At 40.8% G+C, this 12,744-nt stretch overlaps 4 protein-coding genes across 4 annotated transcripts; 2 read left to right on the top strand and 2 right to left on the bottom strand.

Moving 5' to 3' along the window:
• Positions 1-16: 16 nt before the first annotated feature.
• BDB00DRAFT_925090 (cytochrome P450) lies at positions 17-2,485 on the bottom strand (the record flags this gene model as incomplete). Its single annotated transcript, XM_053128798.1, has 9 exons — positions 2,316-2,485; positions 2,083-2,192; positions 1,815-1,963; positions 1,651-1,703; positions 1,258-1,542; positions 1,089-1,172; positions 587-1,015; positions 294-433; positions 17-209 (listed from the first exon to the last, which is right to left on the bottom strand). Exons 1-9 carry the CDS (start codon positions 2,454-2,456, stop codon positions 17-19), a joined length of 1,584 nt encoding a protein of 527 aa, XP_052984547.1. The 5' UTR covers positions 2,457-2,485.
• A 1,098-nt stretch (positions 2,486-3,583) lies between these two features.
• On the top strand, positions 3,584-5,803 carry BDB00DRAFT_968613 (glyoxal oxidase N-terminus-domain-containing protein). The gene is made up of 5 exons (XM_053129824.1): positions 3,584-3,850; positions 3,975-4,003; positions 4,105-4,570; positions 4,684-5,072; positions 5,163-5,803. Exons 1-5 carry the CDS (start codon positions 3,660-3,662, stop codon positions 5,759-5,761), a joined length of 1,674 nt encoding a protein of 557 aa, XP_052984546.1. The 5' UTR covers positions 3,584-3,659; the 3' UTR covers positions 5,762-5,803.
• Positions 5,804-6,166: 363 nt separating this feature from the next.
• BDB00DRAFT_867444 (glycoside hydrolase) lies at positions 6,167-8,573 on the bottom strand (the record flags this gene model as incomplete). The annotated part of the gene is made up of 9 exons (XM_053126340.1): positions 6,167-6,308; positions 6,423-6,541; positions 6,714-6,769; positions 6,888-7,137; positions 7,257-7,468; positions 7,595-7,800; positions 7,877-8,156; positions 8,291-8,304; positions 8,380-8,573. 9 exons carry the CDS (start codon positions 8,571-8,573, stop codon positions 6,167-6,169), a joined length of 1,473 nt encoding a protein of 490 aa, XP_052984545.1.
• A 954-nt stretch (positions 8,574-9,527) lies between these two features.
• On the top strand, positions 9,528-12,485 carry BDB00DRAFT_799663 (general substrate transporter). The gene is made up of 11 exons (XM_053121713.1): positions 9,528-9,776; positions 9,890-9,914; positions 10,122-10,408; positions 10,496-10,521; positions 10,593-10,728; positions 10,814-10,882; positions 11,019-11,279; positions 11,428-11,489; positions 11,615-11,670; positions 11,754-12,215; positions 12,288-12,485. Exons 1-11 carry the CDS (start codon positions 9,715-9,717, stop codon positions 12,459-12,461), a joined length of 1,620 nt encoding a protein of 539 aa, XP_052984544.1. The 5' UTR covers positions 9,528-9,714; the 3' UTR covers positions 12,462-12,485.
• The last annotated feature ends 259 nt before the right edge of the window (positions 12,486-12,744 follow it).

Genomic DNA, 12,744 nt, shown 5'->3' with positions numbered 1-12,744 from the left:
ACATAATGTATATTCTTCACTCTCTACAACGACGTTTCATGAGTATCTTAAAGCTATTGCTCTTCAACGTCCAAGTAATGAATGATACCCGGTCGTCGGATTGATTCATCTCTGCAGGAATAGCTTTAAAATCGTAAAAGCGAACGAGGTTGGAAAGAGACAATCGTATTTGTTGTTGCGCAAATCCTTTACCGATACAGTTCCGTGTCCTAAAATATTCTACGTTTGTGAGTAAAAAATGCAGCCGTGATGCAGAGCACTGTGTAGCATGCTGATGATGTAAAAAAAATTACCCAATGCTGAAAGGATAGAATGCTTCAGTATCTGCTGGAATTTGAGATCCTTCCAACCAACGCTCAGGTTTAAATTTTGTGGGCTCAGGCCAGTATTTGGGATCAAGGTGGGCGCAATAAACATTGGACAAAATGATGGTCTGCATAAACGTGTAAAAAATAGCATATATGATTAGTTTGTAATAATGATTGGTATAGTGTATGTGGGAAGAAAGCAACGTGTCTTCAATTTTTGTTGCTGTTCAAAACCTTATTAGCTATATATGCTGGTACATGTTGTAGATTGTACTCACATTCTTAGGCACGAAAAGACGGCCATCAAGAACCATGTCTCTGTCAGCACGTCTCTCGAGACAATCAACATCGATAGGATTCAATCGCAGGTTCTCATTAATCACGGCATTTAGATAGGGAAGTTTTTTTACTTGATCGTGTTCAAGCAATTTCTGGTCAGGCCGTAACTGGACGTTGTCGATTTCAGCGCGTAACTTGGTAAACACATGTGGGTTTTTCAGCAATTCAATAACGGCAAATCCCGTCGTGTTACTCGTTGTATCAGAGCCAGCGACAAGAAATAGGATGGTCTCTTGTGCAATTGCTTCAGCTGTCATGCGATCTTTTGCATCGTTTGCCTGTTGAGTGTCGATTAAAATTTGTAGGACGTCGTCTCTACGAGCATCCGGCCCGCCCTGAAGTCGTTCCACAATAATTTTGCCCATAAACTAAAAATGTATGTTAAAAGATGTAATATACCACTATGAAAAAGCAAATCATTTCTCTTTGAAATTTACGCACATCTCTTAGTTTTTTATTCGACTCGACTAGTTTTCCCAAGGAAAACATCGATTTAAGCATGACAGTATAGGGCCGGGCAGCAAGCTATATACAAAAGAAGTAATCTGCTTTTAGTATTATATAAAAGGTATGCATGAATGTACGTAAATCGGTAATAAATCAATCTTACAGAAGCTGCAAGCTGTAGATTCGTAGTAATGGTACGTGGAACCATGTGATCATTGGTTTCCAACATATGGAATGTTTGGCCAAATGCGGTTTCGCCAATGATATCCAGTGCAAGATAAGCAAGCAGCTTCCAAATATCAACTTGACCGTAACCGTCCTCCTCGGAGGTTAGAGTTGCTTCAATGTCACTATCGATACGTTCGATAAATGCCTGAATCATTGCCAGCATATAATGCTCGAGTGAATTGACATATTTCACGGAAAACGCAGGAGAAACGATACGACGCTATATTATGCGTGGTATTGAGGATAAGAAGAAATGGTAAATTATAATGTTATCTACACGTCGTGTACCATGAAAAGAAGGCTGATTCTAATTATCAACGTTACTTACTCGTTGCTTATGAAAGTTTTTATCAACAGCGCTGAATAACGTAATACTGAATTCTATTCTTCTTTGGTTAATATGACCAGCATAGAGGTACATACCCCACGTTGTAGCAATGTATATGTGAACATAACAGCCCTCGTTCATCTGTACTACGCCATAGCACTTACTGGATAACCCTTCATAGCGAGGGCCTTTGGGTAGATCATCTTTCAAAAGTACTTGTCTTATCATATGCTTGTCCGAAATAGAGACTGTAGTTGGGCCCAGTCGAACAATATCACCATACTTTTCTTGCCAAAATTTAAATTTTTTCCAGCTACATTAAACGTCGTCAAAGGAGAACGATGATTTGAAGGAAAGAAAGTATGGTGCAAAAAACATGTGTCATTATGTAGCTTAAAAGAGACACTCGTGTAACAACAGAGTACTGCTTACGCTCCTCCCGGTGGGTCTGCAAAGCCCCTTGCATAAATCATGTCGTAAAATTTTAGGCCAAGCGGACCAGGAAGACCGGAAAGAGGACCAAGGAAAGCATCATGTAGTTTCTATTTCGCAGTGTGCGTACATATTAGCATCAACCATTATTTAGAAAAGCAAGCTGATACAGCATCTGTATAAAAGCCCGCCTTTTTTTTTTGCAAAGGAGTTATAAAGATACAGAGACTCACCAGAGCTATGAGATAGGTTGCCAGTGTAAATAAAGTAACCGTGCCTGCCTTTTTGAGATCCTCTTGTTTGACCTTTGTGAATAGTTTAATAACCTTAGTAGCTGAAGCGCTTAGTTTTTGGGGCACTGTTGTAAGATCCATTATGTGAGATATAGTTTGATAGAAAAGGAAGGGAAAATGTGAGAAAAGAGAAATAGAATTACAGGGTTTTTATTTATTGCTAGGCAAAAAGGTGTGGGGAAACTGATCACATCCAAAAGAGGCTAATATTGTCCCACGTAATCGTTTGTATTTCCGTATGCATCTTACTATTTCCGTTGTAAGCAACGTAATATAGATTGACATCAATAAGGCAGTAAATGGAATGACGAATCTGTTGTGTGTCTTGTGCTTCTCTTACTCAAGGAGTAGAGCTGGCATCAAACCCAGTAGTAGCTGTTTTGATGTCTGAGAATATGGTTCCCTTTTTTCTTGCGATAAAATTTAACGCTTTTTATGACACTAATGAGAATCAGATAATGTTGACTTATCGCACGCTATGCCGGATAACTGAGACGTTTTTATTGCGAGGTGTCATTTTTGTTCTGTTCCATGACACCAGCATAAGACTCGAAACAAATACCTGTATCAAGCGCAAGTATCCGCCACAGGTAGAGTAGTCGTAATAGTTGCTGGATCTGTGTAACACGAATCCGCCATTGTTATTATGCATGAGCCTGCGAATTGAGTTGCAAAAGGCTGCTACATTGGTTTGACAACAGTATTTACTATAAGGTAGCTACCTTCTTGCAGCCATCAACATCCTTTCAATTCAATCGTTTTCCAGAGAGAAATTTCAACAAGGTACCTTACCTACGCATTGATTAGAGTCAGCGTGGGTAGCTGCTACCAAGTGAGAGTTGGTGAAGTGGCTTAACAGGTATTAACTTTATGTGTGCAGTTAATCAAAGGCATAACTACAAATTCTTACAAAACACGTGGTCTCGTTTTGACGAGGCTTGGACAGTTGCCCAGTAATGGTAGGCAATATGACCCAATCTGGTAGAAACCTCGTAAAAAACCCAGGATATCAAACATATCAGAAGAGTTTACCTTACGTACAGCCGAATAACCATCCACTCGCTCACGCAGCTGCAGGCCAATTGAATGGAATATAATTAATAGTGCTGTTGTTTGGGTGAAGGTAAAGTTATTAGAGAGAAGAGAAAGAGGGGTTGACAGCATATGTCCCGAATTCTCATACAGATTAGGGCCTATTTTTACTTTTTCTGATCGCCCTGTATGGAATATAAGGCCCTTCCTAAGTTTCTCTTTTCTTCTCGTACTGCAACACCAACATAAAATATGCGATCCACTGGCCTACTACCATTGGCACTGATCGCCAGCATCAGCCTCACAGCTCATGCTCAAGAAGAATCTTATTCACCTTTTTACTGGACGCAATCGCAAGAATTTATGTCAAACTATGCATCTACTGGCAAAATGGAGCAAAAGGGGCGAACTGGTGTGTCGGCTATGCACGCAGTCTTGTTAAAGTAAATTTTGAAATTCTGTCCTTTCAGTGAAATTCTCGTAATCCATTCACGATTTCAAATCACGGATGAGACACGTTTCTAATTCTACCAAACTAACTGAGCGTTTTTGCGGTCTTTTTGATAGTGAAAAGAGCATTGTGATCATTGACAAAGGTACGTACTTTTTTTTGGCTAGTTTATTTTGAACGAGCTCAGCAGCAGGAAGCATTGGTTGTCTATCCTCGGCACTAACTAGTTCTCCTTATATTAAAAAGCTGAATGGAACGAAGCCAAATACGATTCGGGCCAAAGCGCATATTCAGCCCAATACTTCTTAGACACGGACGAGTATCGAGTGTTGCCTCTGGATACCAACTCTTTTTGTTCTGCAGGCGGTTTCTTAAGCAACGGAACGTTAATCAGCACTGGCGGTGGTGAATTGACTGGTCGTACCTGGAAAGTAGCTGCTGGATACAAATCCATTCGTCTTTTTGATCCATGCCTGGACGATTCATGCCAATGGCGCGAATATGAATTACCAAACACACGCATGGCCAGTAATCGGTGGTATCCAACCGTTGAACAATTGCCAGAAGGCAATCTGTTTATCCTCGGAGGCTCGACAGTGCCTGCAGCCGTCAATAGGGATGAAATCAACGTCCCATCATACGAATTTTGGCCACCACAGGAAGAAGGACCCATTGATTTTCCGTTCCTCGTAGAAACTATGCCATACAATCTGTAAGTTCAAGCTCTTTTTCATTTATGAACTCGAATAGAAAACATAACGAAAGCATTTCAATTCTGATCCAAAAAATATGCACACCATTCAATGTTTGCTACTTCCTAAATAGATACGCCTTTGTCTTTGTGTTACCCGACGGCAACCTCTTCATTTTCGCCAACCAACAATCGATCATCTACGATTATAAAAAGCATGAAGTCGTCAAGAAGCTTCCCGATTTACCTGGTGTCCCACGCTCATACCCATTGACGAGTGGCGCTGTCATGTTACCCCTCGATCCAGCTAACGATTACAAGGTTGAAATTTTGATCTGCGGTGGATCCGAAAAGATGGATAAGAACTCTGTTGCGGACGATACGTGCGGCCGCATCAATCTCGATGATGAGGATCCACAATGGGAGATGGAGACGTTTGTTCATAAACGATTAATGCCGGACGGTGTGTTTTTGCCAGATGGTACAATATTTTGGGTCAATGGCTGTCAACGTGGGTGGGCAGGTAAGTTCAAAACGATACAAACACCCGCTGTTCATATCCAAAGCTGGAAAAAAAAAGAAACCTAAAATAAGGGTCATTTTTTCACTTTAGGATACAACAACCGTAATCATGATCCCACATTTGATCCACTAATTTACGATCCCGATAAACCTGTGAACAAGCGCTGGACTCAAGGCTTGGCCAATACCGATATTGCGCGCATGTACCATTCCGTCGCACTGACCCTGCCCGATGGCCGCGTATGGATTGCCGGTTCAAACAACAACAATCCTAGCAATGTCACCGCCGAGTACCCAACAGAATTCCGCGTTGAGTATTTCTCGCCGCCATACCTTTTCAAATCGGCCACTCGACCTTTGATCTCCCACGTGCCACGGGTTGTCATTTACAAGGAGTGGTTTGACATATTAATCAATCTGGGTGAGCTCGCCCAATCTGGAAGCGACCCTGACATCAAGGTTGCGCTGTTGCGCCAAGGTTTCAGCACTCATTCTATGCATATGTCGCAGCGCTATGTCGTCTTGCGACACACAATCGCGGATGATCTTCAATCCATTCGTATTGAGGCACCACCCACGGCTAATATATTCCCTCCTGGCTCCGGATATTTGTTTGTCGTATGCAACGGTATTCCTTCAAAAGGAACAGAAATTTTTATTGAACACAATGTCAATGACCTTATGATCTAGTATCATATTAGGCAGTTTGTAGTAGCAGTAATAGTAGTAGCATGTATGTAGAACTGCTACATGTAATTTATACTTTGTTCTATGTATTTTGGAGTATACATAATACCATCATCACAAGATCCTTCTTATTTCCCTCATATTCATTCATTCAAAGCAAAACAAACCGGTCAACCACGTATTCATACAAGTAACCATTTTAGATATATTTAATTGAGTATATCAATCATACGTATAAACAAGTGTAAGTAGTATGTATATCTTGTATTCCAGCCACTGTTGCCCAGAATGGTAAGGGTGTCTTTTGTAATCAGTACTGGGATGTGTGGGCAGGAGGGGCGAAACAACGAAGAAGAAGAAACAGGGAAAAGAAAACGAATAAGTCTAAAATGTTAAGGAAGTACGCATCTAAAATTGTGCTTGCACCTTGATGGGCTTGTTTAATTTGAAAGGGTGGGCCTCTGTACTGAAAACCCATTCATCCAAAGACATGACATTGGGATCGGCAAAAATCAAGTACAAATATTTCAACGTTTCGGCAAAGAAGTAGCTACATAAGTTAATGGGTCCACCGATAAGGATAGATGTGTTTAGAATGATTGCTATTGTTCTTTTGCCACACACACACGTCCGTTGCAACTTGAAATGGTTCGTTCTTCTTTACCTTTCTTCAAAATCAAGGATTTGAACACCGTCGGCTTTGGAGACATCATCGATACGACTGTAACCCGAAGGGGTTTTACAATATTTCTCAATGGATTCAAAAATCTTCCAGGCCATATCCTATATCGAAATAGAGAGAAAAGAAAAATTCTTAGCATCTGCCAAGCAACATTCCAAAGCCCGGAAAAACCTCTATTTTTGTCCTTGTTTCCCCCAGAAGATTTCGAGGGGTTGAAGAAGGCGAAGAGATCTTGGGGGATATGCAACGGTCGGATGTAAATTTCTTCGTTACCTGGTATTTGGGATCACCTGTTAGACGATAAAAGTAAAAGATACTTTCCAATGTTTCTAATCATGCAATTTTGTTGAGTTAGGCTGTTGCTTATAATGTTATAGCCACGTTGTCGTTGTTCTTCTCTGTATCGGCAAAAGAAATCAAGGTGTTCATCTTGCATCGTTTACTAACCTGGTCGAAGATCATACGAGACATCCTGGGGCACATATCCGGTAGTCTGCATAGCGAGCTGCATGACGTCTGGATAGCTGCTAATGTTTTGACTCTTATCAATCCAACTCCATGTTTCTGGCGCAATGCCTGTTGGAGTGACGGCCCAAGTATCGTAGCATGACTTCATCAGCTCGGAAGCAAAGATTGTCAAGTCAGAATCGTTCAAATAGCGAGCACCTAATAGAATATTACCGGGAATAAAGCAAACCTGATAATGGCAAAACATCATCCTGGGTTAGTTGCCGTTGTTGTCATTTGGTTACATGCATTAGGTAGTGACAATCGAAGAGCTTGCTCTTAATAATGTAATGTAACGATTTTACGTACCAATTCGCCTGTTTGAAGCAACTTGTAGTCTTCGTTGATCTCAGCCAGAAAGACCATGCTGCCACTCGTTTCTGAACGCAAATAGGTTTGCATGCTTGCTATTGACTTTTTCCACATGTCCAATTGTTGTCCCTCTCCTCCGTTTGTAAGAAGATATGTCTTCAAAAGGTATTCGTAGTAGCTGTCGCCACCGCCAGCAATGGTAATATACGCTTTAGAAAGTTAAAAGGTAAGATTCAAGCCATGCACTACACTAAAGGCACTCAACAACAGTCCCGATTTGCTAATACAACAACTCTTTTTTTTTCTGGAAAGAAAGTGAGAAATATAGAGCTTACAACTGGAAGGTGTAAAAGTGTCCAAATCCCAAATAATCGGATAAATGCCAGGGAAGGGAGTAGGCACCTTGTCAATAGCATAGACTACATCATTGGCAATCTTTGCATAGCGTTCATCACCAGTAAGCTGACTGAGTCGGACCATTTCCAATTGAAGTGATCCAAATTCTGCTAAAATCAACTCTTTGCCTTTAGTTGGTTTGCCTCTACATCATGTTAATGGGTCCTGTTTGTGAGTTATTCTTTTGAGCAAACGAAATAGTTACATTAAAACACTCTTACGTCGCGACATCAACATAGGCAGCCGGCATGCCATTAGGCGTATCATAGGCAGGCAAAATCACATTTTGAGCGAGCTCCACGGCCTTTTCCAAAAAAATGGGATTTGGACGCAAGTCGTATGCAGACAAAAGACCACCTAGATAGCGAATGTTGGTCTCAAAAGTCTTGCTCGGTTCTTTGGTTGAGTTCCAGTCGACATTCTCGACATGTTCCAATGCTTGATGGTATTCCTCTTCGAGACCCATAATAATTATAGTATCCAGGCCGTCGAAAATGGAAGCTAGGTAAGATCAAACCAAATAACCAGTGCACGCGCGTTGCAAATGCTTCGTTATTATCTATTATCCCTAGTTGTAGTTGCTGGCTGGCCATGTCTTTTAATTTATCTCTACTAATAAGTTAGTTTATGCTTACCACCCCATCCATTACTATATTGTTATAGCAAAAAGTTGAATTAGTCGTGATGTGTATTAGGACTAGCAGATATGGAGTCTTCTACATACCGCGTATCGGATGTACCATTTGACAATGGCCGTAACTCGTCGTGACCCCATGCGTGCTGGCGATATCCGTTCCAGGCATGCTTAAATGCATTCACAATGACATCTGTCCGAGGATCTGTGGTGGGCCGTGCACTGGATAACAAGGTAGATCCGGTCAATAAAAATGCCGTAGTTGCCAATGGAAGCAATCGCATTTTTGTGGGTTGTCGAGTTACTGTTAATGAAAACAACGAAAAGGAGAAGAGAAAAAAGGTGTGCAGTGAAAGAAAGAAAGTTTGATTATATCTGAAATGTCGTGTTCGATTTCTCAGCTATGATGAAAAGTAAACAGAAGGAGACGGGGGGAGGGAAAGAAACAGGGGAAGGGGAGGAGAAGGATTTCTTGGTAATGATGTGGTAAGATAGGATACAGTAAAAAAGGCGTTTCAAGAAAGGAAATAGTGAAAACAATAAAAAAAAACGATGACCCTTCCGTAAACACCTGAAGAAACAGAAAAGAAATAACGCGATGAACGGTTTTTATATGCATGCCTTGTTAAGATTTGACCCTCTTTTCTCATTAATGTCGTTGCTGGTTTGCATTCGGATCTTTTTTTTTTCTCGTAGCCACCCAACATCTTCGTCATCATCATTTTTCTTCTTCTTCACTCTTCCAATGGAAGACACTACGACTAGACTATGGATATGTGTGCAGAAAAGAAAAGCCACTAGAGGGTCTCGTTAGAAATCTGCTGCTAAAATTGTTGTTGTTCTTTCTGGCTCTGTACAGTACACAACATAGCACATTCAGGTTAGAGCTGGCGAAATACAGGGATCATAACTCTATGTTACGAAAGTAACGAAGTTATCGACTTAATGCCCGATGATTTTGCTGCTGCTATTCCTGATTTATTGTGAGCAGTGTGGTATCATGCGAATAGTGAATGCCACAGGAGTAGTCTCTTTGGAGATTGACATGTGCTGCAAACAACAGAGCAAAATACATCGTCATTACTCAGGTCGTTCATGCTATGTACGCTACCTGCAGCAGAAGCATGCAGAAAAAAGTAATGTTAGGAAATATAATCTTGATCGGCTCTGCTGCTCAATGTTTGTTTGGCATGCGTTGCTGTGTTCTGTGAGGAGGTAAGCATGTTGGCCAGAATAGGAACAATTGTGATGCGGCTCTCGGCTCGCTAATAACAACAGAGCTTCATGCACTAACTCTTCGTTTTATTGGTGGAGTCTTTTTCTGAAAATTAACACGCGAGAGAACGCGCTTCTTCTTCTTCTCTGGAACTCTTTCCGCCTTTTCTCCCCATTCGTAATTTCTAGTTTTCCAAATTAACAACAGTCATGCCATTACGCCGACTGAAAATTCCGATGAGTACAGAAGTACGATTGTTACTCATTTGCACGTAAATGAAAAAAGATTGTATTTTTGCCATACGTGCACGTACAATATAGAATTGAATGTGACCAGAGCCCAAACTAAGAAAGTTCGTACATGACAATGATAATATTCTAATAGTGCACTGTCGCTTGGTGGTTTCTTGGTAAATTTATTAATTATATAAACAGGGTGCTCTTGCAGCAACATCCTTGTTTTTTGATTTTCTCATGCGGTGTAACACACCTATCAAAGGGGCAAACGGTAGTGCGAGTGCGAACGGGGTTGAAGGAAGGAAAGAGGTTGTGGGTTGGGGGAATAATCCTTTGTTCTGACATAAATTGTGTCTTTTGCGTCAACCACAACTACACAGTTTGGATATAACCTGGTTGTCATGGGAGGCGTTATCCTTATGCCAAACTTTACCGAAAAACTGGAAATCACACAGACCTTGGACGTGTACATTGCCATCATTACAACCATGATGGCTGCCGCTTTTGTTGGGGCTATTCTCTCAGGTCCTCTAGCTGATATATTGGGTCGTCGTGGGTTGGCCATTATTTGCACCATGATAACCGTTGTAGGCGACTTCTTGCTAGTTGCAGCAAACAACTTATCCATGGTTTATGCTGGTCGAGCAATTACCGGGTTTTCAATTGGGTATGTATATTCTACGTCCCGTACAAGAAATCAAGTAATATCCTCCAAGGAATTAACGCCATATCGTATATGCTGTTTATTGTATAGAATGCTATCCATGACACTTCCACTCTGTAAGCGATAACAGCAAACTTCAATCTTAAAGTAAATAAGCCCAACGTATCATAATGATAAATCTATGCAGATCTTACGGAAATCGCACCACCATTTCTTCGTGGTAGAGCGATCGCTATCCATCAATTCTGTATTATTCTCGGGATATCTATTGCGTTTTGGGTGACTTACGCTTCCACTAACTTTTTGAGGAGTAGGTCTTGGAGGTATTTGAAAAAAAGAAAACTGCGTACGTTAATGAGCGTATTATATGACCAAAGAGATAAATAATCAGGCCAAATGTTCTTTTAGATTGCCGTTAGGCATACAGCTTATTCCTACCCTTATTTTCGGATTATTCCTCGTCTTTATACCTCAAAGGTTACTGATAATAAGGAAGCTTTCAACTACTCCTAATACTATTGATCATTGTTTGTTTGCTAAATGTCTCCCCTTTTTTCATCATCTTGCAACTTACTTGTACATTTTACATCATCTGATCTTCTTAAAATACTAGTCCTCGGTACCTAGTGCAAAGACATCGTGACCAAGAAGCATTGGAATCACTTGCATTGATACGCGGAGATGGTACGACTGCGCATTCCACCGTCCAAATGGAATTTACCGAAATCAAACAGACGATCATGTTTGAAGAAAAGCACAAGAGAAATGGGTACATGTATCTATTTCGTCATGGAGAAGATCGAAACTTCCAGCGGTTGCTGGTCGGAATATTAGCTCAGGCATTTCAACAGCTCACAGGTGCAAACGCTCTCATGTATGCAACTCTAATTCCTTTCTTTGTTACTATATATGATCTTCCAATCTACCTCTCTTGAAACCTATAAACAAAAATGCTTTCTGGTTCAAAAGTAATGGGATGGTTTTTGAAAAATTGCGGAGACGATTAATCAAGCTATACATAGGTTATATGCACCCATTATCTTTCATAGGACAGATGTCAATGGACATGTGCCGGCTCTTTTTGGCAAGTAGTAACTAACGAGTATTTATATAATAATGAACGAGCACAAAATAATGTGTAGCACTTGGATAAGATGAGGCAATGAAATGAGACCTTAATGACCTTTTTCGGGTTTATATCCTATATAGCCAATGCTATCAGTGGACTTGTAATGGTAGTGGCTACTATTCCAGCAGTCGTATGGGTACGTAGACTAAATCTATGAAGCATAGACAAGGAAAGAAAGAAATTTCTGTTTAAACAGAGCTCATACTTACTCATACGAAGATCGACCGCTGGAGTCGACGTAAAACCATGATTTTGGGTGCTTTAGGATGTTGTGTGTGCATGATTGCCATGGCGACAGTTGCTGGTGTAAACAATTACCACGCGTCTGCCTTGGAACCGATTTACTATATACAAGAGCAGGGTGAGCTAAACACAAGCGTGAGGATAAACAATCCCAGCGCAAGCTCAGTTATATTCTTCGTCATGTTTTACCTCTTTCTTGGTATTTACGGATGCACTTGGGGTCCCATGGGATGGATATACCCAGCCGAATTATACACACAAGGTGTCCGTTCCAAAGCACTGGGGATCACCACAGCAAGCAACTGGTTTTTCACTTTTGGTGTTGTCCAGCTAGCTCCCTTGGCCTTCCATAGTATTCAGTGGCGGATCTATGTCATTTACTGTATCCTTTGCCTGGCTATTGCAGTGATTGTATACGCATTTTTCCCCGAAACTCAGGTTATTAATACGCTTGTCATCATATTGCTTTCGTGTTGACTCACTATCCATTCTTTCCTTTTTGATTTTCAGGGCAAGTCTTTAGAAGAAATTGATCTACTATTTAGCGGGAATTTTAAAACTGATGATCCAAATGTCCACCATCCGCAAACAGCATCCGAAGCACTTGATTTACTCGAGCAAAAGAATAGTCAATATACCACACTATTTGCCTTTACGGATACTGCTGGTTTCGTTGATCAATAAAGCAGAATATGCACCTTCGTATACCCATATTTGAGCTTCTCAATTCTGCAACTCCTGCAATCTCTGCGTACAAATATCTCTATAAGCTCGCAAAAATGCTTAAGATGTACTTTCATTACTTCCAGCACTTCCATAAAGGCACATTACATGTTCCTTTAAGGGTAAAATAACCCTTTTTTCAAATTATTGTATACGTTGTTGTATGACCGCGAAGAAAAGGACTTAAATTTCTAATACGACTCGTGGACGAATATTAAGGCGTGGTTTTAGTTAGATAAGGTAT

The sequence above is a fragment of the Zychaea mexicana genome (assembly GCF_025766255.1).
Source record: "Zychaea mexicana strain RSA 1403 chromosome Unknown BDB00scaffold_5, whole genome shotgun sequence".
NCBI classification, from domain to species: domain Eukaryota; kingdom Fungi; phylum Mucoromycota; class Mucoromycetes; order Mucorales; family Lichtheimiaceae; genus Zychaea; species Zychaea mexicana.
The sequence above is the reverse complement of the archived record's forward strand: the minus strand, read 5'-3'. Positions and strand labels throughout refer to the sequence as shown.